The sequence below is a fragment of the Panthera uncia genome, assembly GCF_023721935.1.
Source record: "Panthera uncia isolate 11264 chromosome C1 unlocalized genomic scaffold, Puncia_PCG_1.0 HiC_scaffold_4, whole genome shotgun sequence".
Classification (NCBI taxonomy): domain Eukaryota; kingdom Metazoa; phylum Chordata; class Mammalia; order Carnivora; family Felidae; genus Panthera; species Panthera uncia.
Window position 1 is genome coordinate 5,800,866 of NW_026057585.1, and position 26,199 is coordinate 5,827,064.

General features: G+C 41.7%; 2 protein-coding genes across 3 annotated transcripts in view; one reads left to right on the forward strand and one right to left on the reverse strand.

Moving 5' to 3' along the window:
- Positions 1 to 12,230, forward strand: part of SPAG17 (sperm associated antigen 17) — a 244,925-nt gene extending 232,695 nt beyond the window's left edge. Inside the window, exon 49 of one of the 2 annotated variants that reach the window (XM_049616487.1) lies at positions 12,156 to 12,230. The gene's annotated coding sequence lies outside the window, so the exon portion shown is untranslated. Of the gene's footprint in view, positions 1 to 3,154; positions 3,346 to 12,155 lie in introns of those variants that run through there. The other variant, XM_049616486.1, reaches the window with a different exon arrangement.
- WDR3 (WD repeat domain 3) overlaps positions 1 to 26,199 on the reverse strand; it is a 31,031-nt gene that overhangs the window by 2,807 nt on the left and 2,025 nt on the right. Inside the window, exons 2-24 of the mRNA XM_049616489.1 lie at positions 25,463 to 25,664; positions 24,309 to 24,518; positions 21,442 to 21,560; positions 19,270 to 19,348; positions 18,305 to 18,400; positions 17,243 to 17,356; positions 16,935 to 17,036; positions 16,393 to 16,490; positions 15,421 to 15,528; positions 14,671 to 14,901; positions 12,224 to 12,317; positions 10,291 to 10,392; positions 8,637 to 8,722; positions 8,113 to 8,248; positions 7,361 to 7,417; positions 5,987 to 6,087; positions 5,657 to 5,768; positions 5,072 to 5,206; positions 4,744 to 4,794; positions 3,694 to 3,759; positions 3,105 to 3,197; positions 2,587 to 2,634; positions 1,641 to 1,684 (exon numbers count right to left, since the gene is read on the reverse strand). Of these exons, the coding sequence (XP_049472446.1) occupies positions 1,641 to 1,684; positions 2,587 to 2,634; positions 3,105 to 3,197; positions 3,694 to 3,759; positions 4,744 to 4,794; positions 5,072 to 5,206; positions 5,657 to 5,768; positions 5,987 to 6,087; positions 7,361 to 7,417; positions 8,113 to 8,248; positions 8,637 to 8,722; positions 10,291 to 10,392; positions 12,224 to 12,317; positions 14,671 to 14,901; positions 15,421 to 15,528; positions 16,393 to 16,490; positions 16,935 to 17,036; positions 17,243 to 17,356; positions 18,305 to 18,400; positions 19,270 to 19,348; positions 21,442 to 21,560; positions 24,309 to 24,518; positions 25,463 to 25,633 (2,453 nt within the window). The 5' untranslated portion in view covers positions 25,634 to 25,664. The remainder of the gene's footprint in view (positions 1 to 1,640; positions 1,685 to 2,586; positions 2,635 to 3,104; positions 3,198 to 3,693; positions 3,760 to 4,743; positions 4,795 to 5,071; positions 5,207 to 5,656; positions 5,769 to 5,986; positions 6,088 to 7,360; positions 7,418 to 8,112; positions 8,249 to 8,636; positions 8,723 to 10,290; positions 10,393 to 12,223; positions 12,318 to 14,670; positions 14,902 to 15,420; positions 15,529 to 16,392; positions 16,491 to 16,934; positions 17,037 to 17,242; positions 17,357 to 18,304; positions 18,401 to 19,269; positions 19,349 to 21,441; positions 21,561 to 24,308; positions 24,519 to 25,462; positions 25,665 to 26,199) is intronic.

Below are 26,199 nucleotides of genomic sequence, written 5' to 3' on the forward strand. Positions count from 1 at the left end.
ACAAAGAGAATAAACACTAAAAATGCCACATTTCTTAACCTGCTCAATTTTAAAACTTCTACTGATTTTTCTATGATTTTATGTTTGAATAGATCTTACCCATTCAGAGTTAAATTTAATATTCGTTTATATTCTGGATGGTTCCCTCTTTTCCATGTTTTGTTTTTTACATTTAATATTTTAATCTATTTGATGCATTCTGGTCCATGGCACGATAGGAGAATCTAACTGTTTTTCCAGAGTAACTAATTTCTCCAAACTCTTTGGTTGAATGTTCCGCCTTTACATTATGATACTTCTTTTACCATGTATTGAATCTTTACATTTCAGACTCTCTTTCAGGGCTTTCAAGTTGGTCCTCATGACTGACTGATTCTGACAACAATCCTGTAGTATTTTAGTTCTGCTAATTTTATAGCTTTTTAATCCAGGAGAATCTAACTCTTGCTATTCTTCTGGTTTGTTTTACTTTTTTTGAACTAGTTCTAATATCATTTCATCAATTCCAATTCCAAATTTCAAGAGGACTTCAACTAGAGTCACCAACCTGTAAATTAGTTTTTTTAAAAAAACAAGTAAATCTTTAGAACACAGAATCTTCCCTTCTAGGAATGTGTAACATTTCCATTCATTTAAATTTTCTTTTACGTTTCTCTAGTGAAGTTTCGTCATTATCCTCAGGTCTGTTTACTTCTTGTTGTAAGGGACAGATTTAGATATTGAGAATTGTTATGACCTATCAGTAGGTCAAACTCATAAATAAAACCCAAAGGTAAATCACAAACAAGAAACATGATCCTAAAAATACAGAACAAGAGATATAAAGAATTTTTAGAAACCAATGAGAAATTACTGAAGAGTACAAGAAAGGGAAACTAAACATTCACAGGAAAAAAAGACAAAAGGCCAACAAATTCATTAATAATTGAAAGAAATTAATATAATACAATACTACCTTTTGCCTCTGAAACTGGCAAAGAATTTTTCAAAGCCTGGTAAAAAGTCATTACAAGCATTCTGGAAAGTAATTCCGCAACACAGACCTTTAAGGAGCTCATGCCCATTGATCAGTTATTGTTATGCTAGGATTCTTATCTTAAAAAACAACAACGAAGATTTCTATGTAAAGGTGTTCACAGAAGCACTACTGCTAACGGCAAAAATCAAAAGCAAATCCAATAGTAATTATCCATGCAATGAGTGTTTTGATATAACACAACGAATTTATTTTTGAAGAATATTGGTAACATGAGCAAACGCTCAGGAAATATTCTGTGAAAAAGGACAGGATACAACATTATATACAGCAGGATTCCAATAAAAATAAGCCATCGGAAACACACAATCAGAAAAGGTTACCAGTCGGTACTTGTGACCGATGATAGATGCTTTCATTACTCACAATGTGCAGTAGCACTACTCTTCATTTGTCCCTAAAATTTCCCTTCATAGTTTAGGAGGAGCCTCCTGGCTCTGCCTCAAAAAGAGCCTTATTATAATGTATTATTTTCCACCAAAATGCTGACATAGTTCAACTTACATGGAAAATAACCATCAGTTAGAACTCCTGTTTATCTCATGGTCAGACAGGCAGTCAGTAAATGTTGGCTGACAAATTGTAACCGTACACTGGGACTCACCTCGACTTGATCCCTTTAAAAATCTCCAACACATAAGCTGAAGGCTGTAAAGGAAGCACAGCAGCCTTAGTGATGCCTTGGGTTGGTTTCTACGGAGGCTCCCTCATTCCTGTCTCCTAAACACCAGGGATCCCGCTCACATGACAAACGGGGCTCTAAGCGGGCAATGCATGTGCGGGCTTAGAGTCTGTCACATTTGGGTTCGCAGTCCAGCTCTGCCACTCCCCAACTGTGTTACCTTCTATCTGTGAGTCAGGCCAGTTTCCTAGCAGTAAAATGAGGCTGCCCTGACTCACAAGTTGAGTGCGATGAATGACACGTGCATGGAACGTACTGCAGACTGCTCGATGTGCACACACTGTCCCATTTCTCCCTCCTCCTCTATCTGACTGACGTATGCCAACTTTTCCTCCGGAAAGCTCAATTTCCAAGTTCATTTACATGGACAGAATCTGCAAGAGGGCTTTGGAAACTGGACAAATAAGCACTAGAAAATACGAGAATGCCATCCAGTCCAACCAAAAAGGATGGCTTGGAAGTTACGCTAAAATGGTCCTTTTGAAATACTCAACACCACGGAAGACAAAAGAAAGTTTTAACGGCAAAGTATTCCCCAATACGTCCAGCCTCAAATCATGCTTCTTGAGGGGCGCCTGGGTGGCTCAGTCAGTTAAGAGTCCAACTCTGATCGTGGCTCAGGTCATGATTTCACAGTCCATGGGATCAAGCCCTGTGTCAGGCTCCGGGCTGACAGTAAGGAGCCTGCTTGGGATTCTCTCTTCTCTCTCTCTCCACCCCTCCCCCACTTACACTCCTCTCTTTCTCTCAAAATAAACAAACGTTAAAAAAAAAAAAAATCATGCCTCTTCACTTCCTACTTTGCCTCTCTTGTCCCTGAAAGTAACCTCTGAGTAACCAGGGGGAAGCTGTTAGACACTCTACTCACAGAGATGTTGCCATAGGCCATCAGGATGGGGTTGATGGGAAGAGGAACCTATGAAGAAATTATTAAATCACGTCATTAAAAAACAAGACTTGGATAGGCACTATCGCAGGGCGACAATCATACTCTAGTTTTGAAAAGGGAAACCCTACAAATTGAAAGAATATAAAACAATGACCAGGCCTTTTAGTTTTAATAGTGCTGATGAATGAGTTGGGACAATATTTTATCTGGAAATCTGGAATGGTTACAGTGCCTCTGCAACCAAAGCAGCAGAAGGAGTTTCTACCCAATATAATGGTCACCTCAGTCTGGAATTTCCTCTCTTTTGTTTTCCATTAAAACCAAGCTTCCCTCCTCCTAGGCCCTCAACTCCTTCTTTCTAATACTTGAAATAGGAAAGACTATTACATTTATCTCATTTGCAGTTCTAAGTCAGGAAAGTCCTAAAATGATGGTTTTCATCTCAGGAATTCCATTTAGACACATTTCTCAGAGTGTAACTTCATGGACTATCTCACCTCTTTCCCTGCAGCTTTACAAATGGCTTTGTGTTCCTTCATTTTTGCAGTTTCCTCTCGGTATAGCTCGACAGCCTCCATGATCCTCTCAGCCTACACAGATGGCGACAAAGGACAGACATCATTGCCACATGCCCCATCATTCTGGAACACTGCAACCAGAAGACCTGACTAGAGAACTACCAGATAACTTGAATCCGTGTAATAAACACGTGTCAGTAGAGTGCCAGACAGACACTTGTAGATGTCTTTGGTTTTTCTTTTCTTTCTAATTTATGGGGAGGACACTAAGCGTCTTGGATTCAGGTGAGACCGTATGTACGTGCACTCAGGGAGCAGGGCAGCTCCCGGCACCTGAGAGGTGCCGCTTCCAGAACACTGGAAGAATGAGCTCTCCTTTCTACAAACCATCACGGACTTGGCACTACTTCTGTCCTCGGTTACAAGGAAGGAAAACAGGGGTTATGATCTCCACCTACATATTTCATCAACTTGTCGCCACAAAAGGGCTATCTGGTTGACAAAAACTTTTCACTGAAAAGTTGGGATCCTCTTTAAAAATGAGATACTGCATTCTGTATCAACTTACCGCTTTGACCGTTTCAATAGTTTTCTTTCCAGTAAAGTAATTGTCACCTTGAGTCTCTCCTGGAACCTGCCAGAAAAAAAGAGATCCTTGACAATGCTGCTGAGAGGCATTACAGAACCAATTAGAGGCACCTGGATGGCTCAGTAAGTTAAGCATCCGACTCTTGAATTTGCCTCAGGTTGTGATCTCGTGATTTGTGAGATCAATCCGCACATCGGGCTCTAGGCTGACAGCGTGGAGCCTGCTTAGGATTCTCTCTCTCCCTCTCTCTCTGCCCCTCCCCTGCTTGCACACGTGTATGCGCTCTCACTCAAAATAAATAAACATTAAAAAAAAAAAAACACAATAAATTAATCATATCCAGAAAAGAACAGACATCACTATAATAATGGTAACATGGTGTTACCAACTACTGTTAATAGGGTACTTACTAAGTGCCAAACATTGGCAAGTATTTTATATTCATTATTATGAGAATATCCTATTCTACAAAAGTTTAAAGAGAATGCCCAAGGGAGCCTGGGTGGCTCAGTCAGTTGAGTGTCCGACCAGGTCATGGTCCCAGGGTTGTGAGGTTGAGCCCCCACTGGGTTCCACACTGAGTGTGGAGCCTGCTTGGGATTCTCTCTCTCTCTCCTCTCTCTCTCTCTCTCTCTCTCTCTTTCTCTCTCCCTCTACTCCTCCCCCACTAGCATGTGCTCACACATTCCCTCTCTCTCTAAAATTAAAGGCAAAAAAAACCCCACAAATTCCGAAACCTTTTGATTTTTATTTTTGTTCTATGATTCCATGAGGCCTCCTTAAAAAATGAAACAAAACAATAGTGAGAATGACAATCATGCATTACCAAATTTGGTCAGTCATTTGTCCCTCAAAATCAGGCTATACAGTTGAATCAAACAGGACTGCACAGACAGCGTCCTGCATGAGCTGGTGATGACTTCAGTATCTGATCCTAATTCTAATTCCATTAGAAATTCTTGAAACTAAAGTAAATTCGAATAAGATAATCACAGGGCTCAATCCCAGAGTCCCAAAAGATTTACTTACTACTGGCTGGTCTTCTTTGGCCACGCTCTCCTCATATTCTGCTTCCCTTTGCTGTCAAGAGAGAGATAGAAGTCAATCTGGAAGAAAAGACATGGTCTCTACATGAAGTGAAATGAGACTGAAAAGCTGCTTCTTTCAAAATGCAGTCCCCTAATAGCATCTCTGTCTCTGTGTGGCTGCTGAATCAGTGACAGTAGTGCTGGAAACATCTCCTGGAGGTCCCTGGATTCGCACTGGCTGAGGGGTGGCCACACTAGACAGAACGCCGCGGCTGGGACAGCAGGTCAGATACCCACCAGCACCTCCGTAACCAAGCCTAAGTCCTTACCATCTCCCTTTCTTCCTCAAGAATAAGAGGCTCCCTTGTTCTCTCCCAAAGTCTCAGAGATTTGTCATGGGACGATGACACAACATAGTCTCCACTGGGGCTTACAGCCAAGCACCAGATTTCCTGGTGGTGCCCCTGGAGAGAAAAGAAACAAAAACAAAAACCCTGAGAAGAAATACCTTATTCATTGACTGATGCCTGCTCTACATCAGTGGGAAGTCCACACTTGATCTTAAAAGTAGTTCTGAAAGGGGCGCCTGGGTGGCTCAGTCGGTTGAGTGTCCGACTTTGGCTCAGGTCATGATCTCACAGTCTGTGGGTTCGAGCCCCACATCAGGCTCTGTGCTGACAGCTCAGAGCCTGGAGCCTGCTTGGGATTCTGTGTCTTCCTGTCTCTCTGCCCCTCCCCAACTCATCCTCTGTCTCTCTCACTCTGAAAAATAAACAAACATAAAAAAAATTAAAAAAAGAAAAAAAGTAGTTCTGAAGTACTGAGTACTGAGTAGTAAAGTTCTGAAGTACTAAATACTGAGTAGCAAAGTTCTGAAGTACTGAGAACTGAGGAAACTAAGCAGCAAGAGTCACCTCCAGAGTCTGTATGTGTTCAAATTTGTCCGCATCCCACTGCTTAATCTTATGGTCCTTCCCAGCGGTGAAGAAGAGGTGGGACTTGGGTACGAACTGGAGGTACATCACGCTGAAAAGTGAGAGAAGGGAGCAAATGTCATCAAATTCCACATTAGTGAAGAGTCTCATGCACATAGTTTTGAAGAGCTAGTTCTAGAATGCCTGATTATTTATATTTTAGAATTTTACATTTATGACTGTCTGAAAACACCAAAATAATAGACACAGAGGCACAAGGGAAATGATACAGGTGACGCAAAGGGACGTCTTTGAAAAGACAGCACCTACCTGTCATCGTGCGCAAAGAGAGACTTGTGGCAGTCCCCGAAGTCCAAACCCCAGATTTTCACGTTCCTGTCAGCAGAGCCAGTGGCTATTAGTGTCCCATCCTACAAGGAAGAGAAGTAAACCGTTACTTTGCTTGACTATCAGAAACTCTACAATTAGACTACCCAGAACATTTAACCCACTTTTTCCGGAAACAGTAAAATCAATACCAAACAATTAATTTCATCTATCAAGAGCACCTATTTCTTTGCTTTTATCTAAGGTTGCCTTTAAAAGCTTGTTGAGTGAGAGCAAGAACTCTGCGGCTCCAGTGGGTTTGTACTGCTGTAGGGTGGTGGTGTGCCCTGATGTCAGTTACCTATTTATGTTGTTAAACACATAGGAAGAATGTCTAATCTCTGTCCTAGGATTTGGGGGAAGAGGGAGGAAGAAGGAAAGAAGAGTCTGGGAAAGAACCTACTGGAAAATTTGCAACCCAGCCTTTTATCTCATGTTCCTGATCTCTATTTCTCCTATCTTTCCTATCTCAACTTCTCATTCAAATGGTTGTCAACATAAGAACACCGGAAAACGGGGCACCTGGGTGGCTCAGTCGGTTAAGCGTCCGACTTCAGCTCAGGTCATGATCTCATTGTCTGTGGGTTCGAGCCCCACATAGGGCTCTGTGCTAAGCTGCTCGGAGCCTGGAGCCTGCTTTGGACTCTGTGTCTCCCTCTCTCTCTGCCTCTCCCCCACTCACACTCTGTCTCTCTCTCTCTCTCAAAAATAAACAAACATTAAAAAAATTTAAAAAAAGAACACCAGAAATACTGTGTGACACCTACCTACTGTTAACGCATGGAATTCAAACAGCTAGAGCACGGGGCTGATCCCTTTCACACAGACTAGATCGTGTCTTTAAACACATTATTGCCACTCTTAGCCATAACTAGACATTGCAAAAATATGATTTTGGTCAAGAGACTAAAAGTATACAGATAGTGCAAAATATGGTAAGTGTCCAAATACGAAGCCAAGTTCCATCCTCCTCGCCAGCATTATCCTTCAGAACAAAGAGGAAGCCTTTTTTAAAATCATATTTTAGGGTGGTCTACCAATTATAGTATTTTAGACAGCAAAATACTATCTGGAAAATCCACAGTGGGGTTAGTTTTAAGGATTAATTAAGACATTTGTGAACATATTCTGAAAGTACTAAAGTAATATACATATTTAAGGTACAATTATAACATGTGTCATTTTATGGCTTTTTTGGGTGAAAGATTAACAACAGGATGAAAAAAATACTCTGAAGTGAAGATAGCAAGCCAAGAACTAAGAAAGTGCTTTAGAAAAGACAACTTGTTTCTGAGACATTGTTTACATTTTACTTACGTAAGAGATGTCCATGCATATAACAGGCAGTTTGTGTCCATACAGTGAGAGAAAAAACTATTAAAAAAAAAAAAAGAACAAATAATTCACATCTATCTATAAAATATAGGCACTGTTTGTTACAAGTGGATCAAAAATATAACTTTAAAATATAATAAACACTGTTCTGGATTGCTTTATATTTCCCGAGAAGACAAAGCACTGAAGGCAGCTCAGCCTGGGTCCAGCATGCGGACCCTGCATGCACCTGCCACGAGCGCTGCAGTGCAGTGGAGCCCGGCATGCCCCTGACGCCCACTGCCTCAGGCACAATAGGGCACAGGGACGTTCACGGCACCTCTCAGCTGAAAAGACTTTGGACCCTCGCTTCACAACAATGTTCCCAGGCCAGATCCAGTCCTGCCGACTCGGGGCCCAGGGCCCAGTAATCTTATAGTTTTAAAAGCAACCCAAACGATCCCGACATATAGCCAAGTGTGGAAGCACTGCCCGGGAGACCCAACAACGCTCTTAAGCTACTGGCTGCAACAGGATTTTCTGAACTTACGAAATATAACTTGCCTCAAGCAAAATTTATGAACCAAAGGGTTCTTTAAAACTCTGGCTTTCCTAGTGCACCTAAAATGTTTTGATTCCCGTATAAATTTTTAGAAACCTATCACTGCTGGGCACAGTTAGGGCCACTTTACAGTCTCAACCCAACCAAGGTCAGTCAGAAAGACAGAAACTATTTGCAGGCATAATCACTGTACCTTTAAAGTGTCAACATAGAAAATTTTCACAGTACAGTCCAGCAAAGAGACAGCCAACAGCTTCTGATTGGGAGAGTAACTGACACAAAGAACATCTTCATCTAGTTGCAAGGTTCGGGTTTGTTTCACAGAAAGTCTAGCAGGACAGAAAGCATCAAGGGAAAAATTAATAAATGAGGGCTCTACAAAGGCAGACAAAAATTCCAAAAAGTCCCTGGAGCACAAGAGAAATACACATGTTGGGTGCCTGGGTGGCTCAGTCGATTAAGCGTCCGACTTCCGCTCAGGTCATGATCATGCAGTCTATGAGTTTGAGCCCTGCGTCGGGCTCTGTGCTGACAGCTGGGAGCCTGGAGCCTGCTTCGGATTCTGTGTCTCCCTCTCTCTCTGCCCCTCCCCCACACATGCTCTGTCTCTCTCGCAAAAATAAATAAACATTAAAAAAAATATATGTCAAAAACCCATTCAGTAGTTCCCCATTTTCACTCTAAAACAAGGACACTAATTAAAAAATGTCTACTCACCTCTTCTGGGTACTATTCTCATCTTTTACCAACTCAAAATCCCAGAACTTGACAGATTTATCTGCACCACCTGTCACAAAGCCACGCTGAAAATCAAATGACATTGCAATTAAAAAATATTTTGTTACAGAAACTTTGATAAGACGACATCAAAATAGCATAAAAGACCATTTGTATTTAATGGCATGGGAGAAGAATGAAGAAAAATGTAGTTTCCCTAACCCTTCTCCTTGCTCTTTTGGGGCGGCAGCCACAGATCTTATTTGTAAATTCCTAGCAGGAGCTAATGTAGACAGTAGCTAGGGGAAAGTTCTAGCTATACTTTCGTTCAGCATCAGGAGGACTCTGAACACTGTAGGGTCTTTTGCTCCACCTAAGAAAGCACCAGTCAAAAGAAGTTGCTGCTAATAAAATGGTTTGACAAATATACACAGACTAGATCATCTAAATAAGTTCATTCAAAGTATTTCTCAGAAGGGTATAAATTTATTCTTGCAATGTCTCTGCGTAAAATACATTTGAAATTGTTTTCTAGTATCAAGAAAATCAGTCCCATCGCATTGTAGTGTTAAACTCTATAGAACATGGGTCAGAAAGCTAGATCGCAAGTGTTTATTCTGCCATTTGAGATTTGTAACATAGGAAACAACCTTACAAGGACCCTTGTGATGCTGAAATGACCAAGACTATCTAGCTTCTAAAACCATTATGAAAGAATAAAGGGTAAGATGGATATAAAAATACTTTGAGAGGGGCAACTGGGTGGCTCAGTCAGTTAAGCGTCCAACTTCAGCTCAGGTCATGATCTCAGGGTTCGTGAGTTCGAGCCCTGCATCAGGCTTTGTGCTGACAGCTCAGAGCCTGGAACCTGCTTTGGATTCTGTGTCTCCCTCTCTCTCTCTGCCCCTCCCCCACTCATTCTCTGCTCTCTCTCAAAAATAAATAAATGTTAAAAAAAATAATAAAAATACTTCGAGAGATAGAATCCTAGATGTTACTACTATTTAAACTTTAAATGCTGTTTTATTCTGACCACAGACGACGTAACCTGTTCTAACTTCCAGATTCCGTTTTTTCCAAAAACAGCTACTTTCAGTAGATGGTTTGCCACTATTGAGAAGGTTCAAGTGAATGGGCCACAAGCTCTTATTAAAGTATTGTCAAAAAACATCTCAAAATGCTGACCAACAGCACATTACTAGAATAAGCATACAGTTCTCCAAAGTGACCCCTCACAAGGGAAGCACCCTGTTACTGACTTGAAAGGGCTGATACGTTTGCTACAAACACTAGACTTCTAGCCTCGTGGATGTAGGGACTGAAAGGAGAAACAGAAAGTCTACTGCATCCTCTGCACTTTGTTGCCCAAGGAAATAGTTCCTTTTAGGAAGCAGCACAAAGCACTGGTAAAAATCATGAGGCCAAGTAATCTGATGTCATGCAGCTGAACGAGAATTCACTTGCTACGACAGCTATCCGTATTATCAGGCACATGATATGCCACCACTTAGAAAATCTCATGATTAGACAAAAAGTTGGCTTTCTTTAAAGATATCCTGAAGAATCTTTGGCAGGCAGCAGGAAACGCTGATGCAAGCAACGGGAAAGGCAGCTAGTGTACTGAAGTCCGGATCCAAATGTCTGGCTTAGTTACCTGATCTGGAGAGAGAGACAAGGACCATAGAGCTCCATCGTGTGCATCTACTGTCTCCAGCAGATTTCCTGAGGCCAGGTCATAAAGCTGCAGCTTACCCGTCTGTGGAAGACACAAAATGAACACAGCTCCAATGAACACACCCATACCCTCTAAGATTCATGCTTACACAATTCAGATGTGGCCAACTGCTTGTGAATGGAGCGCACGTTCTGCGTGATGAGTGAGGCCGCCGATGCGTGGAGCAGTCTCTGGCAGGGTTGCTCTGCTGCCCAATGACAGAGCCTGCGGCCTCACAGTACTGGGCTCGTCACTTTCACTGATCCCTCAACTTCAGAAGGGCAACAGCATGGCCAGAGGCAAACCAGGAGAAACACAGCAGCAAATGCTCCTAAAAACCTTTCGAGTTAAAGCAATTTTAAATGGTATCTGGCTTAACCAACATTTCTCCATCTAGTTTTGGTTTCCTCCTCTCCAGTACACTGACAGTGAGAAACAGAAATCTACCTACAATGCTAGGGAGGGCAATGGACTTAAAAATAAACTGCAAAGGCTTAGAAAACAATGAGACACACTTCCTGTTTGGTAATTGGGATATGCCGCGGTCACAATACCAAGCGAGGAACACACAGCGGCAAAGCCCGCTCTATGATGGGCTTCTGCAGGGGAAGGGGGGTGCGGAGAGCATAAGGTGGAAGGACTGGGGTCCCAGGGCTGACTACTGCTGAATTCACCTCCAAGAGCCCATTTTCTCATCTGCAAAATGGGGCTTATAGCAGCAACCTCTCTAAGCTGCTGTGGGCATTAAATAAGATCACGTACATTAAATGATCAGAGACTGGGCTGGGATGTGGGACTGCACTTTAGTCATACAGGTAGGTGGACCTGGAAGGTACTCGCAACATGTTTTCCTAACAAAAACAATACAGGGACGTTTGTTGAAAGAATGAATGAAAGATGAGAGAAACTTTTAATTGGCACTTAATGTCCATTCCAACACTGACCCTAAAAATCTCTCTAGCTTATTTTACACTTTCAGCTGGGCAAAAAATACCCATTGTGATACACAGGATTTCTAATAAAGTGATCACGTGCACACAGCACTGGTTTAGGGGGATAACGATGACAAATAACTTGCAAAGCACGTTTTAAAGTATTCCATGACCTTATTCTCCCTGTGCCTCTACTACCAGCTCTTAGTCATTAGTTATTTGCTGTGAGTCAGTTTCTGTGCTAAGTGCTTTACCTACTGTGACGTAGGTTATTCACCCTATTTTACATGAGAAAACCAAGGCTTACAGGAGTAGGTAATGTCCAAAGTTCTCACAGCTAGCAAGTGGAAAATCTAGCACTCAGACGTAGGCCCATCTAGTGCAAAAGCCACTGTCAAAAAACAAGTGTCACCATCCTATTATACAGATAAGGAAACACACTAAGAGAAGTTTGGTGACCTTGGGGGAGAATCTGAACCCAAATCTGTGTCTGCTCATTCCTGCATGTCTATCTTCCAATCTGATTAGCAACTGGGAATGAGGACTAGTCAGTCTGTCTCCATTGAATGCTTCCAATCTGCCAAGCATGACACTAAGTACTTTGTATATTTTATCATTAGTCTTCTTAAAACAACTACGTAGGTGCTCATAAAAAGATGCGTGAAAGGCCGATCACCAAAACATGGACAGTGATCTCAAGGTCGTGATTGTAATTTTATTACTCATAACATAAGGTTTGATTTTTTTATAAAATAAAGAACCTACAACTAAAAAGAAAACCCCTCAAAAAAAAAAGGGGAACCGACTACCAACCTTCACATATCATCCAGCTCTAATACATTTCTAATACATTCCTGTTTTGTGCAAAAACAGGAGCCAGAATTCTTCAACAACTTTAAGAATATCGAGAAGAGCCTCCAGAGTGCGAGAAGTCTGTTTACCTTTGTTCCTATGACCACCTGCCTGTCACCAGGTACGAAGAACGAGCAAAGCGCGTATTCACAGGTCATGGTGCGAATGCACTGTAGCGTGGCCCTGTGGGAAAGAAGGAATAAAGAACTCACACATTAAGAAACCTGCCTCCCCATCTTAGAGGTCAATGCGTACGTTCAATACACACCTAGCCACAGACTTTGGCTCAAACCTAATTATAGTCAAGAGAGAAAAAAATTACATGGCACCTAACTTTATTTTTTGTGTAGGGGCCTCCTAATCCTAAAGAACAGAGATTATGTAACAGCAGGGCATAAAAAAGCATGTGCTGGGCTCAACGGAGCCCGCTGTGCCACCATAAAGACGTGAGCCCAGAGGATTATAGGCTGAATTAGCATATTAATATCTCTGCAAGTAAAGTTCATTTTATTGGACCATAAGCATTCATCCACTCAACAGATAAACATCAAATGCCCACTTCAATCAACAACTTACTGAATGCCAAATGCTATTCTAGGTGCTGGCAATATAACAGTGTGTTGAACAGAAAAGAGGTCCTGAACCTCATAAACCCGAACATTCTTTAGGAACGAGGCAGCCACATGCTGGCCTATCCAGTGCTGGCAGGTGTCCCGGAGAAACCATGCTGGTCAGAAGGGAGGAGGAGGGCGTCCTGGTCAAGGGCAGGACTGTCATTTGGTGAGAAGACAGGGAGAAAGCCTGTATCTAATGGGGAAGATGGTTCCAGGCACAAAGACCAGGAGCACAACCGCCACCACAGGGGCACGTTCTTGCTGGGTTTAGGGGATGACAACAGGCCAGCAAGCTCTAGGGCAGCAGAACGGGAGTGGAGTCAGAGGGGAGGTTTGTGAGCACTCTGGTGGCTGTGTGGAGAGACCGAAGAGGGTGAGGCACACGGCAGGGAGACCCGTCAGGAAGCTATCGCGACAACCCCGGGGAGGAAGGACAGCGGATGGGGCTGGTGGCGGCCACACAGGTGATAACATGTGGTCAGATGCGGGCCATGTCCTGACAGTAGAGCTGACAGGACCCGCTAGTGAACGGGGCCGGGGATGGGGGAATGGCCCTGAGCAGATGGGTAGGCTGTCAGAGAAACAGGATCACAAGCATGGTTTGGGACATAAAACCTTGACATGCCCAATTAGACATCCACCTTACTTAAATGTAAGGGTCTGCTGTTCAGGGAGAAGCTAAAGCTAGAGAAACATTTATGCATGGTGAGTGCAGAGAAAGCAGGGTAAAGTGACTGTAGACCGAGAAAAGGTCCAAAGACTCTGCCCTGGAAGCAGTCAGACACTTGGAGGTCAGAAAGGTAAGAAGGACCCGGCACAGACAGAGGGAACAGCCAGCAGAGGAAGAGGAAGTAATGAGAGTCCAAGGAAGTTATCAATTCAAGGAGAGAGTGTCACATGAAGCTCTTAGGTCACGGGATTCAGAAACATGAAGATCAGCGATGAAGTGACAAGAGCTGCTGTGGTGAGACAGTGGGGAAAGGCCTAATGGAGAATGGAGACAGAATGGAGAAAAGAAACCAGAGGATGGGCTGGCTCTGGAGAGACTGAGCAGGAAACGGGGCATTACTTTTGAGACGGGAGATATTAGAGCATATCTGTAGGCTGAGGGGAACGATCCAGTAGAGCAGGCACGTTACAGGTGGAGGAGGAGGACCAGCGCTCACAGGGAGCAGAGGAAGAACCTCAGGTACACGTCGTGGGGAACTCTGGTTAGGAGCACCACCATGGTAATAGGAGGGAAGACGGATTATGTGGGTGTAGATGCAGCCTAGTTGGCAGATATGCTGGGAGCACGTGAACGTTTTCTAGGATTCCGTTTTTTAGTGAACTAGGAAGCAAGCTCACTAGCTTATAGGTGCTAGGGGTGTCTGGGGTTTGAGGAGACAACAGGTATAGAATAGTCATCTAGGAAAGTCAGGAATGAGAAATTGCAGTCAAAATACTGGGCAGCACTAACAGCCTATTAGAACTGAAGGAACAGGCAGCACGTTTGTGCATTTTCCTCGAGCCAAGTACAGCGACAAGCTTCACACATGGAATAAGCTTGCATTTTTTGGGCACCAAATTTAAAAAGGCAACTTTTCCCACTCTAAACTCCACACGCCTACAGTTAAGATACGTTCTGAGGGAACTGTAGGTAGGGCCTGAAGAGACTAACAACCAACCATCAAGAGTACTCAAGTCTGGGGGGCCTGGATGGCTCAGTCAGTTGAGCGTCCGAGTCTTGATCTTGGCTCAGGTCACGATCTCATGGTTCGTAAGATCAAGCCCCATGTCAGGCTCTGTGCTGCTCTGTCTCTCTCTCTCTCTCTCTCTCAAAATACATAACTAAACTTAAAAACAAAAAAGCATACTTAAACCTAATTCACGGGGAAAATCACACGACTGGATAAAGCTATGGAGAGCACCAGTTCACAAACCTGTTCCATATCTTCACGGACTCCGCCGCCGCTGAAAGGATAGCAATGTTGTCTGAGCTGAAAGACAGAGTCCGCACATCGCTGCGATGACCCCCGATGGTGATTCTGCTCGTCCTCACAGCCTGAGGAGCAGGTGCAGATGGGCTCAGCGAATAGGACTCCACCAAGTTGTTCTGCAGTAGGAAGACCGCCTTCAACTCTCCTTGAGGCGAGTGAATCAAGTCAAAGGATCTGCATGAGAAAATAATTCATAAATGTTCTAGCTACCATCTTCGCTCACAAGGTGAACGTTTTCTAGTAGAACGGCTTCACCGTGTCCTCAACCTAAGACATTTGAGCAACTGTAAAGAATTTTACAAAAAGTGCTCTGAGAATTGGACAGTCATTGAGCATAGGCTGTTAAGTCAAAGAAACCTGGGCTCAGATACTGAATCCGACATATAACTTGCTTTTGTGTGTATAATCTTTTAAGTGACCATAAATCCTTTTGGAACATAGGGTACATGTTTTTCTTTCTAAATAGCAGCAGGAAAGAAGACTAAACAAATAGAAAAGGTTATTCTAATAAAACAAATATGAGATGATGAATAATTGGCCCATGCTGAGGGCAGATATCCCATGATCACTGTCTCCAAATATATAATTCCTCTAGGCTGCTTACAAATAGCATAAAAAAGCTAATACAACTTTGTAGCACAATATTTCTATAATGCTACTTTCAAGTACTTCAGATACTTTATTTTCACTCACTTGATTTTGGCAGAAGTTTTGATATTAGTCACCCGTTGGATTTCATCTTGCAGAGTCATTTCAACATTGACTTCAAGGTCTTCCTCCTCCCCTTTGGAAGAATTTAATCTAGAGAGGGGGGAAAAAGACTATCATGCTACTACTTTTCTAGAAGAATCTTTGCAATTACTTGAGTCAAGTTCTGTGTGATCCTGGGAGTCACTTAACCACAGGATTACCCTGAGAATTAGACAACACAGTGTATGCAGAAGTGCTTTGTAAACTACAGTGTCATAAATACAAAGTTTTATTCCATTTAACAGGTACCCTCAATAAATGGATTCTGAAGGCAACGGCCCATAAAATTTCCCGGGCCAAGTCTCTGTAATTCAAACTATCCCAATGATATGTTTCTAGTAAACTTTCTTTACTTCAGAACTTTTTACAAGATCCACTAACCTGTACCTATCAATCTAACAATGTCAGATAAACCAGAGGTCTCAAAAAATTTGCCAAGTCAGGTGTCTTTTCCTTTGAGCCTTGCTAAATTTCAACCATTGAGGAAACAGTTACTGTGGTTATTATAACAACCTATTCCAAGGTTATTTTGCCCCCAAATGTCATTGCTACAGTCTTTCTCCTCATGACCTCCACTGTTAGCATTATGCAACCCAGCTTCGCTCTGTACGGGCTGCTGTCACTGAAGACACCTGCCAGCCTGAGAACAAAATCATTTACAAGCTATTTTTACGAAATCTGTACAGCTTTTGTAGTTCTGTATGGCTCTGAGCTCAAGACTCAGGAATGTACTATGAAGTTGTACCGTGGAGCAGAAATTTAAAATTTGGACTATCAGTGCTACACAAAATCTTCTCTAGCTTTTAACAGTAATTGCTAGCAGGGTAATCACTTCCTTAAAGAAGTTTTTCTATCAGGGCTATGTGGCCCACCCAAGATATTTTATTAGTAGTACGTATTTTTAAAAAAACTAACTTTGCTTTCTTTCTAGCTTTTTTCATCTTCTTATCCATTTTCTTCTGAACTTCCGCTTTGGAAAGGATGCAGAACACTTCTAGCACAGAATCGGTTCCCTAGAAAGGTGAAAGTTGACGTGAGTCCAGGAAAGGCAATTTGTAATGTAGCTTTTTCTCACTAAGACCTAAACAAGAATGTTCCTTCAGGGCTTCCTGGTTGTATTAGCTGGGACAACTCCCTCTCTCTGGGATTGTTGGTTCGTGTGTAAAGTGGGAATACCGCTTCCTATCACAGCATTGCTCTCAAGACCAAAGAGGAAGCTATTGCCATTAAACTGCTTAGAAAGTACACACTAATGCTTGCTAACGATAAGGACCATCACAGTAACTATGACTGTGTTATGCTAATAGAAGCTAGGGATCCTAAGTCTACACAGCAGCACATACAGAACTGTTAACACGACTGGGGGAAACGCAGTCCCTGCACTGAATGTGAAACAAGCACGGTCTCTGAGAGGGAACAGCCCATCCCTATTGTTTTCTCTGACGACTGGTACTCACGTGGCAAGCTAGAATCCTGCCCGTCCTGTCTACGGCAAGGTTCACGACTCTGTCCCTGCCCTCCCGCATGATGGAACCAGCTTTTCTGCACGTAAGGATGCGCTACGGAAGAAGCAAAGGAGAAGGTGAAGGTTAAATGCAAGTTCTGTCAAACCTATGAAAAGATACGATTCTAAGAAATGCGGGTGACAAAGGTATTTCCTAAAATGATGAGAACTGCAAATTTTTAAATTAAAAAATCTCCAATTCTCATTGTTCCTACGACTCAATTCAAATGAAGCTTAGAAACAAAAAGAAAAAAGAATTACGTCCTCAGGAGTTTCATCTGTCTCCGGGGTACCATCCCGAGGCTCAGGTGTATCCTGTATCCCAGGGGGAGACCCTCTGCTTTTCTTGGGGTCTGGTTCTTCTAGGTCATCCATCTGTTTTATAAAAATAGGAAAATAAAAGCTGAAATAATGTGTCCCAGCCCTAATGACTTAGAAACCTATCCTCATGGCCACCGGTAACTTCCATTTAGGGTTCTCTTTGATCAAACCTCTTCAATGGTAGGACGTTTACTAGAGTATTTTAAAAACTGACTATAGCAAATGCAAACAAAAGTGTTCACTATCCTATCTCCAATAACTTTCTGAAATGTATGGACTATAGCTAATAAGTTATTAACTTAATCTAAGAAAAAAAAAAAAAAAGGTGACTGACTTTTCATTAACTTTAAAAACTTCTTAGGTAAAAGAGCTACCACCATATTGTGGAGGAAAGATTCAAGTCTGGAATTGAGAACGACAGAGGCAATAAAACCTACAGAGGTTATATGTTCTCCTTTAAAGAAGCAACGATACAGCCTAGACTACTGCAGTAGAACCCACCAGAACAGCTACTGAACACAACACTCCACACCTAACTCCAGCTAAATTTGAGGTCCATAAACTTTTTTCCACACAAAATCTTTACGGATCCGAGAAAGTAACAGATCTTCTCAGAATATATTTTTATAAACACATGGAAATTTTACACAGATTTTTGTCCGAGGGGAAAGGGCCACACATATTCTTAAGTCCACCCACGGACACCCAAAGGTCCAGGAATTTTGTGCTAAGAGTTCCACAAAGTAAAAGATTAGCATTACCAGAAGGTGTAACCCTAAAATTATCCTTCTTCAAACTCAAATGAATGAGGGCAATGGCACTAATAATGAAGAAAAAAAATATCTGTTTAGGAGTTGGAAGTTATCAGTGATAGAATTCCTTCTAGTACAATGAGAAGAACTCAATGATTACATCTGATTCTAAATTCGATGAGCCCATGAAGCAGGGGCTTTAGCAGGGCTGCTAAAACACAGCGCTGCCCATAATCAGAAAAGCAATTACCTCCTGTAGGTAGGCTATGTCCCACGCCCTCAGCTCACTGTCAGAAGACCCAGTGATGAGTCGCTTTTCTTCTGACACGAGAACCAACCCCCACACCTACAGGGTATAAAAAGATCAAACAGGATTTTTAAGACATTCCAGGATATATGATGTGGCATTCCAAAAGTCTAAGTATACTATCTGTAGCGAAATCCCTTTGGAATTTACAAAGCTAATATTAGGTAACCTTTTCAAAATACTGAAAGAAATTCTAACCTTTGGAAAGAAAAAGTGGTCTGTGGTAGAACAGAAGTTTCTCTGTAATTTCCTACCCTTAAATTTACATAATGGCTGTTCAGCACAAATCGATCTAACTAGAATCCACTCAAAGGACGATTTTAAGTCTGGTACTTCTTTGTTTCAGCAGTGCCTTGCAAATAAAAGGTACCCCCATTGATGTCTACTGTATAATTTTCAGCCTCAAACATCTAAGAACAATATTGTTGCGAGTCAACAAAGAATCTAGTTTGCTTTTCATCATCATTAATTCCAGGTATGTTTTTGAAAGCCTGGTGAGAACAAAACATGGAGGAGGATACAACGATCTAAAATACTCCCTGCTCTTCACTGAAAATATGTATGTTCAAGTGACTCTTAAAATGGCCACGTTTGCTGTTTACGTGTCACCGGACCAGGCACTGTACAGTGTCATTAAACCCCCCTACAATCATAAAGGTGGACACATTACTTAGAAGCAATGAAACTCCTATTCGTGGGTTAAAAACCTATCCAAGGCCAATCTTTACTAAATCCCGAAGCAGCTGTATCTGCTCCCACGGCCGGCACTTCCTCCACCGCACCAACCTCTCTGTCTCTCAGGACAGCATGCAAGGATTACTGGGAGTAGTAAAAACAAAGCAGGAGAGAACACCATCTTTTCTTTCTGCCTTGCCATTCTTTCCCTGGGCCCGTGACCCTACATGTACCTCAGTTCGGTGGCCAACCATTGTTTTAAAGCAGTGCTGGGTGTCAAGGTCCCACCATTTCACCAGGGTATCTTTCCCACTAAAAAAAGAAACGAGAAAAATTTTATGAGGAAAAATCAGTAAACAGGACATCAAGGACTCATTTGTTGCCTTCAAAAAAATACACACAGCAACATGTCTAATGCTACTACTCCTCCTTTTTTTAAAAAAAAATTTTTTTAATGTTCATTTATTTTTGAGACAGAGAGAGACAGAGCATGAACAGGGGAGGGTCAGAGAGAGGGAGACACAGAATCCGAAGCAGGCTTCAGGCTCTGAGCTATTAGCACAGAGCCTGATGTGGGGCATGAACCCACGGACCATGAGATCATGACCTGAGCCAAGGTTGGATGCTCAACCCACTGAGCCACCCAGGCGCCCCTACTCCTCCTTTTTTTAAGGAGGAAAAAATCCTAACTCCATGTGGCTATTAGGTACAAAATACCACGTTGCACCTGAGAGCACAAAAATAACCTTGAATTCAGAGTGATGAGGCACATATCACCTGTGTGATGGACCTGTGGCCCACCATTTCGAGCATGGCAGCATCAACCTTTTCCTTCTGTCAGCTGTCTGACACAGAAATACCTCGGATCTCTTCTGCTCCCCCATCTCCCGCTTCCAGCTGGTCTCTATGCCGCCTCTGTGAGGCCTTCACTCCTTCGAATTCATTTCTGTACACAAGCCTGAATTTCAGTTCTACTGCCTGAATTATTTTCATAGCTTTTCATCTGATCTCTTTGTCCGTTCCCGTTCCTTCATTACATCCAATAAACTACTATCAGATAATCACAACTTTTTAAACTTACACTAGCTCCAGGTTCTCTATAGAATCAAAATCAAATTCTTCAGCACCATTTTCAAAACCTCTCGTTAATTGGCTTCTGAGTCTCCCTGCCAATGAGCTCTACTCCTCCTGCCTCAAACACCTCTTCCCTGCTTCTTCACTAATATAAATCCAATATAATTCTCCTTCATGACCAAACTGGAAAAAACCAAAAGACAAAAAACCCAGTTTACGAAGTCTTTCATATAAAATCCCACCTCACTGTGTTATTTCCTTACTTTTTTTTTTAACAGTTGACCCCTGTACAATGAGGGGGCTAGGGGGCACCGGCTCCCTCACCCCAGTGGGGTCAAAAATCAACATACAACTTTGACTCCCCCAAAACACTACTCACATACAGCCTACTGTTGACCGATAACATAAACAGCTGCTTAACGCTTACGTTGTATGTAATATGCATTCTCACAACAAAGCTAGAGAAAAGAAAACATTAAGAAATCATAAGAGAAAACACATTTACAGTACTCCATTTATTGGAAACAACACACGGATAAGTGGACCGGCCCAATTCAAATCTGTTGTTCAAGGGTCAACTGTTCACTGAGCTATAAAGGGTACAATTCTAGTGGAACCTTAGTCGTTCTCTCATAGAACTTGTGTTATCTAACAAGACACACCAATGGGCCATCCCACAGGAACTAACCCACCAACGGTATGCCATTCAGTGCTCCTTCACAACTGCTTCTGAGTCATTACTAAAGTTCTTCTAGTTACTGCTGGCAAACCTTAGGATCCCAAACTTCCCTGGGTGGCCATTCCTCAGGACCAATAATTATTATAGAAGGTTGAGCCATACGAAATGGCGGATATCATGTTTGACCTACACAAATGGAAATTTCAAATGGCTCAACCTAAGAGAAGGGTTACGTGTAGAGCACGTCTGTTCTCAAAAGGCAGGCAGGAATTCAGGCACTTGGTATTTACACCAGCCCACTGCTCCACATTCTGCTTTCCTGACTTTCTAGGGATCCAGAAAGCAGACAGCTCAGTCTATGAAAGGCATGTCAAGGTTTAAGGAACATGGAAAAGCTAATGCCAGGGGATAACAATAACAAATCAGAAAAGATACTTTAAAAATGCTAGAAACAACTCTGGATAGCTTCTATGATACCACTGGGGAAAAGAGGGAAGGACAGAGGAATGCAGAGGGCAAAGGAGGAAGCGAGCACATGAGCCTGAGGAGAGTGCAGAGAAATGAGGAAGGAATGAGGCACATTTCCTCTTTGAAACCCTCTCTGATGCATTCACATAGGAAAGAACTGGAAACGAAACTGTTATTTCTTTACCTAGTAACTAGTAGATTCTTTTCTCGTAGAAACAATGCTTGTGTCACGGCGTCCTTGTGCCCCTTCAGACGGTAGAGGCCACTTTCATTGATCACATCCCATACGATAGTATCTGTGTCCTAAAGGGATCAGATAATACAGAAGAATTTTCTTTACCACAGTGCCTTGAGAAACAATAGGATGTAGTATTTTTACTGCAAAGGTGATATAACAGAAAACTGTAGAAAATCTGGAAACACATACAAAAAAGTACAGAGGGAATAAACACCAGTTAATTCTACCACCCAGATGTAACCACTGTTGCAGGTATGCTGTTTTATAATGTTCCAATCCAACATCCAGATTATTTTTAGAAAACTGGGATCATGTTATTGGTAACATTTTATAACCCCCCCCAACTTTTTCCACTTAAAATATTTCCATTTTTCCACATCCCTCCAGACTGTTCTCGTTTTCAATGACCATATAATAATCAATCCTAAGGATATACCATAACCCATTTAAAATTTTTTGTTTTAACCACTTAGGTAGTTCCCAAATTTCTATCATAAATATGTGGAAATGAACATTCTTGCACAGCAATCTTTGTACATACCTCAGATCAGAATACTAAAAAGGGAAATTCTTGGGTTAAAAGGTATTAGTTTTCAAGTTTGCAATTCATTGCGACAAGGTGATCTCTTTAACTTGCACCAATCTGTAGGTCCACCAGGGATATGAATGACAAGGCCAGTTTTCCCATCCCTTTGGCTCTGGATATTATGAGCTTTTCAAAAACCACTGCCAACTTCAGAAGTTAAAAACGCTGTCTCAGTATTTATTGGATTTGCATTTCTGAATACTCACAAGAAATTCTGCACATGCTCTACAGTGATTGCTGGCCGTTTGTACCTCTCTCGAACTGCTAGGTCACGTCTTTCATCCTCCTTAGGGTCTTACCTTTGGCTCGTTTGTAAAGTTATTATGAGATGAACGCTATTAATCCTTCCTATACTGAAAATATTAAATACGTCCCCTTTTTCAATGTCTTTTAACTTTTTTTCCAGTTTCATTGAGAAATAACAATCATACATCACTGGATAAACTTGAGGTGCATGTACACCATGACAGCAACAGGTTCAGCTAACACCCATCTTCTCGTACAAATACAACAAAAAGCAAAGAAAATAAAAGGAAAAAAAATTTCTCCCTGTGAGAACTCAGGATTTACTCTCAATAAGTTTCCTATTTTTTTTTAATGTACAAACGCTTTAAATCTAAATATTCAAATCTATTGATCTTTTCCTTTGTAATTTCTTTCTTTACTGACATGCTTAAAGTCCCTTTCTACCTTAGTAGCAGATACTTACTTCCAGTGTATCTTCTAGTGTACTTAAAATATCACTCTTTACTATTTAAGTTTCTAATCTGTGACTCATTTTGCATATGGCATAAAGTAAAGCTTTAATTCAAAACTTCCCCCTACATACTGAGCCAATTGCCTATACTATTTCGTGAGTAATTCATCATTTTTATACACACCAGAAACATTATCTTTAAAATATACTAATTAGAAACATGAGAGTGGATTTGAGTCTGGGATTCCCATTTGGTTGCAATAATCTACCTATTTTTGTATTGATGCCAGATTAACACATTTTAAATTATGACTTCATAATGCATTTAGTATCTGAAACCTCCTAAAAACATCTAACTCTGAAAACAAACAAACAAACCTGAAGCCCTGTTTTATTATTCAACTTTCCCAAATTTCTGGTGTTTTTGATTCATTTGTTTTCCATTCATGCTTTAAATAATTTGGTCATGTTCTCAAAAAACAACAAAAACTTGTGAGATATTTAAATTGCTTTATCTGTATAAGTGAACTGGAAAAAACTAGCATCTTTGTCTTCCCATTCAACATGGTTTGTATCTCTATTCAAGTCTTCTGTTACATTCTTCAGTATGGTTTCATAGTATCTTTCTGTTATTTAACCTACTGTTGTCAATGCAATCTTTTTTTTTAATTTTTTTTTTTAACATTTATTCATTTTTGAAAGGCAGAGACAGAGCGCGAATGGGGGAGGGGCAGAGAGACAGGGAGACACAGAAACAGAAGCAGTCTCCAGGCTCCGAGCTGTCAGCACAGAGCCCGACGCGGGGCTCGAACTCACGGACCGCGAGATCATGACCTGAGCCGAAGTCGGCCGCTTAACCGACTGAGCCACCCAGGCGCCCCTGTCAATGCAATCTTTTATACTGCATCTTCTAAACTGAAGACTGTGGACTTTATTGGACTTAATGGCAAAGAATGACCCTGTGTCTCTCCTTGACTCATCTGTTTTTCCCCTAGTGTACTGTTTTAAGTAGCACTTCCACAATGATGTTACATAATAGTTATCTGGGGCACCCTCATCTTGCTCCTATATTTAACAGGCTTTTGGGGCGCCTGGGTGTCTCAGTCGGTTAAGCATCCGACTTCAGCTCAGGTCATGATCTCACGGTTTATGAGTTCCAGCCCCACGTTGGGCTGTGTGCTGACAGCTCAGAGCCTGGAGCCTACTTCGAATTCTGTGTCTCTCTCTCTCTCGCTGCCCCTCCCCCATTCACACTCTGTCCTGTCTCTCTCTCTCTCTCAAAAATAAACATTAAGAAGATTAAAAACAACACCAACAACACCAACAGGCTTTTATCAGAGAACGTGATAGGAAATAAAATGAACCACCCGATTCATACTCATCCTTCCCCCTTTATTTCCACCATCTATGCTGTTCTGTACACCAAAAACCCACTGTTTCACCCATCAGTTTTTGTGAACAACCAGCTTCAACATAAGCCTTATAGTCCTTTACTAAATCAAAATCTGGGCACCTGATTCAAAGTCTCACCTTGGACCCAGAAGCCAGTCTGCCTCCTAGCTGATCATACTTCAGGGAAGTGATGGCTGCCTTGTGTCCATTGAAGGTCACATTTCCTTCCCCACTCAGGAGACTGAAGATTCGGATAGACCCATCCTCATAACCAACAGCTAAGTGCAGCCCATCTGGGGAGGGACACAAGCAAGTGACTTCTTGTTTAAGTCCCTGAAGGATGAGGATCTGCAATTGTAAGAATCATAAACGATGTACAGGAGTTAAACAGGTCATCAAAGGAAAAGTGTGGGAATAATCAGGGACAATAAAATTAAGAGCGTCGATAATTCCAGATCACTCTTATGAATGATAATAAAATTCGACAATTCATCTCAAGTTCTTTAATAGAGGAATTATTATTTGTGCTGGGCAATGAAACACTCAAGAAAGGGTAAAATTATATTCTCCGAAGCCCTACATTAGCATAATAATGTGCAAAAGTTTCCCAAGTGATAAATTACTAAATCCTTATCCTATGTTAACACCAAATGACTTTCCATATAGGGTTATTAAAACATCCTCACTTTAACTGAGCCCCATCTTAAAGAAGTCAATCTGTGTGCCACTAGAGTGCTGTATGGTTTATCCCCAAGAAACTCTGGGTGGCAACAAGCATCAAAGTATTAACCTCTTGGGAGTCACATTGTAAGTGGACAAGATCAAAACGCCTCAATTTGGTTTGGCAGAAGTGGTAGGTTTAGGGAACTCAGTCACAAAGTATCAAAACCTAGTTTAACAACCTTGGGCCTCATCTGTAGAAGTGAGAAAAAGACTCGATCAACATAGCTGAGTAATATTCCTTTTAAATGGCTAATATTTTATAACTGGTTGCGAGGCCAAGTAGAAGAACTTGAAAAATAAAGAACTGGCAGAGAAAACCAAGCATGTCAGGAATAATGACAACTACTCACCTGGAAATACTACAAATAGATACCTAAGAGGTAAACTGCTGTTTGGTGTGGTTTTCAGAATTTAGTGCAGAAGAACATAATAGAACCTGTTACTTGCTACCTAGGCCCAAAGAAAGACTTCTCTTCCAGGGGCACACACATACAAAAATCTCCCACTTCTGCCTCCCCATCCTCAAATATGTATAAATCAGTTATCAACCTCATTGATTTCTGGCTTACCTTCTCTCCTTTCCTTAAGTCCCAGATGAACACATGTTCGCAGGCTGGTACTGCCACATAGCGTCCTTTTTCACCACGAAGCGTTACAAAGACAATATTACCTTTTTGGCTGCCAATAAGGCCAAAGACTGCACTGGCAACATAGCGTAGATACTGCTTCGTGAGCCCCATGTCGTAATGTCTGGTTCCACAAGTGAGGCAGCTGTGCACACAAACAAAGAAAATTCAGTTCCTTGGGTGTCTGGGTTCTGTGAGGCCAGCAAACACCAACTGTTTATTGTGTGGTTAAAGCATGTAACTTGTGGCTTCTTCGCTTTTATTTACTCTGAATAAATCATTCACATAATACCTGGACATCTTCATTTTTTTATGTGCTGTTGACTCACGTGTAAGCCCTCATTCCTCAAGTTTCAAATTGGTCATCTCGTCGTGCCCACCTCACAAATAACCGACATATGGCCTCAAGGCAGCTCAACAATTCACTTCTGTTCATTCAACCGCCATCAAAGTTTTTACACTGAGATGGACAGAGGCTGAATATATTCACAGTAAACAATTACTATAATCCTACTACCTGGAGAAGTGCTATTTTAGATACTAGATACTAGAGATATGATGTTGAGTAAAAGAAAATCCTTAACTTCATGGCACATTATCCTCTAGCATAGTGGTTCTCAAACTCAGGTACATATCCAAATCACGAGAGGTCTTATGAAAACAGATTGCTGAGAGCCACA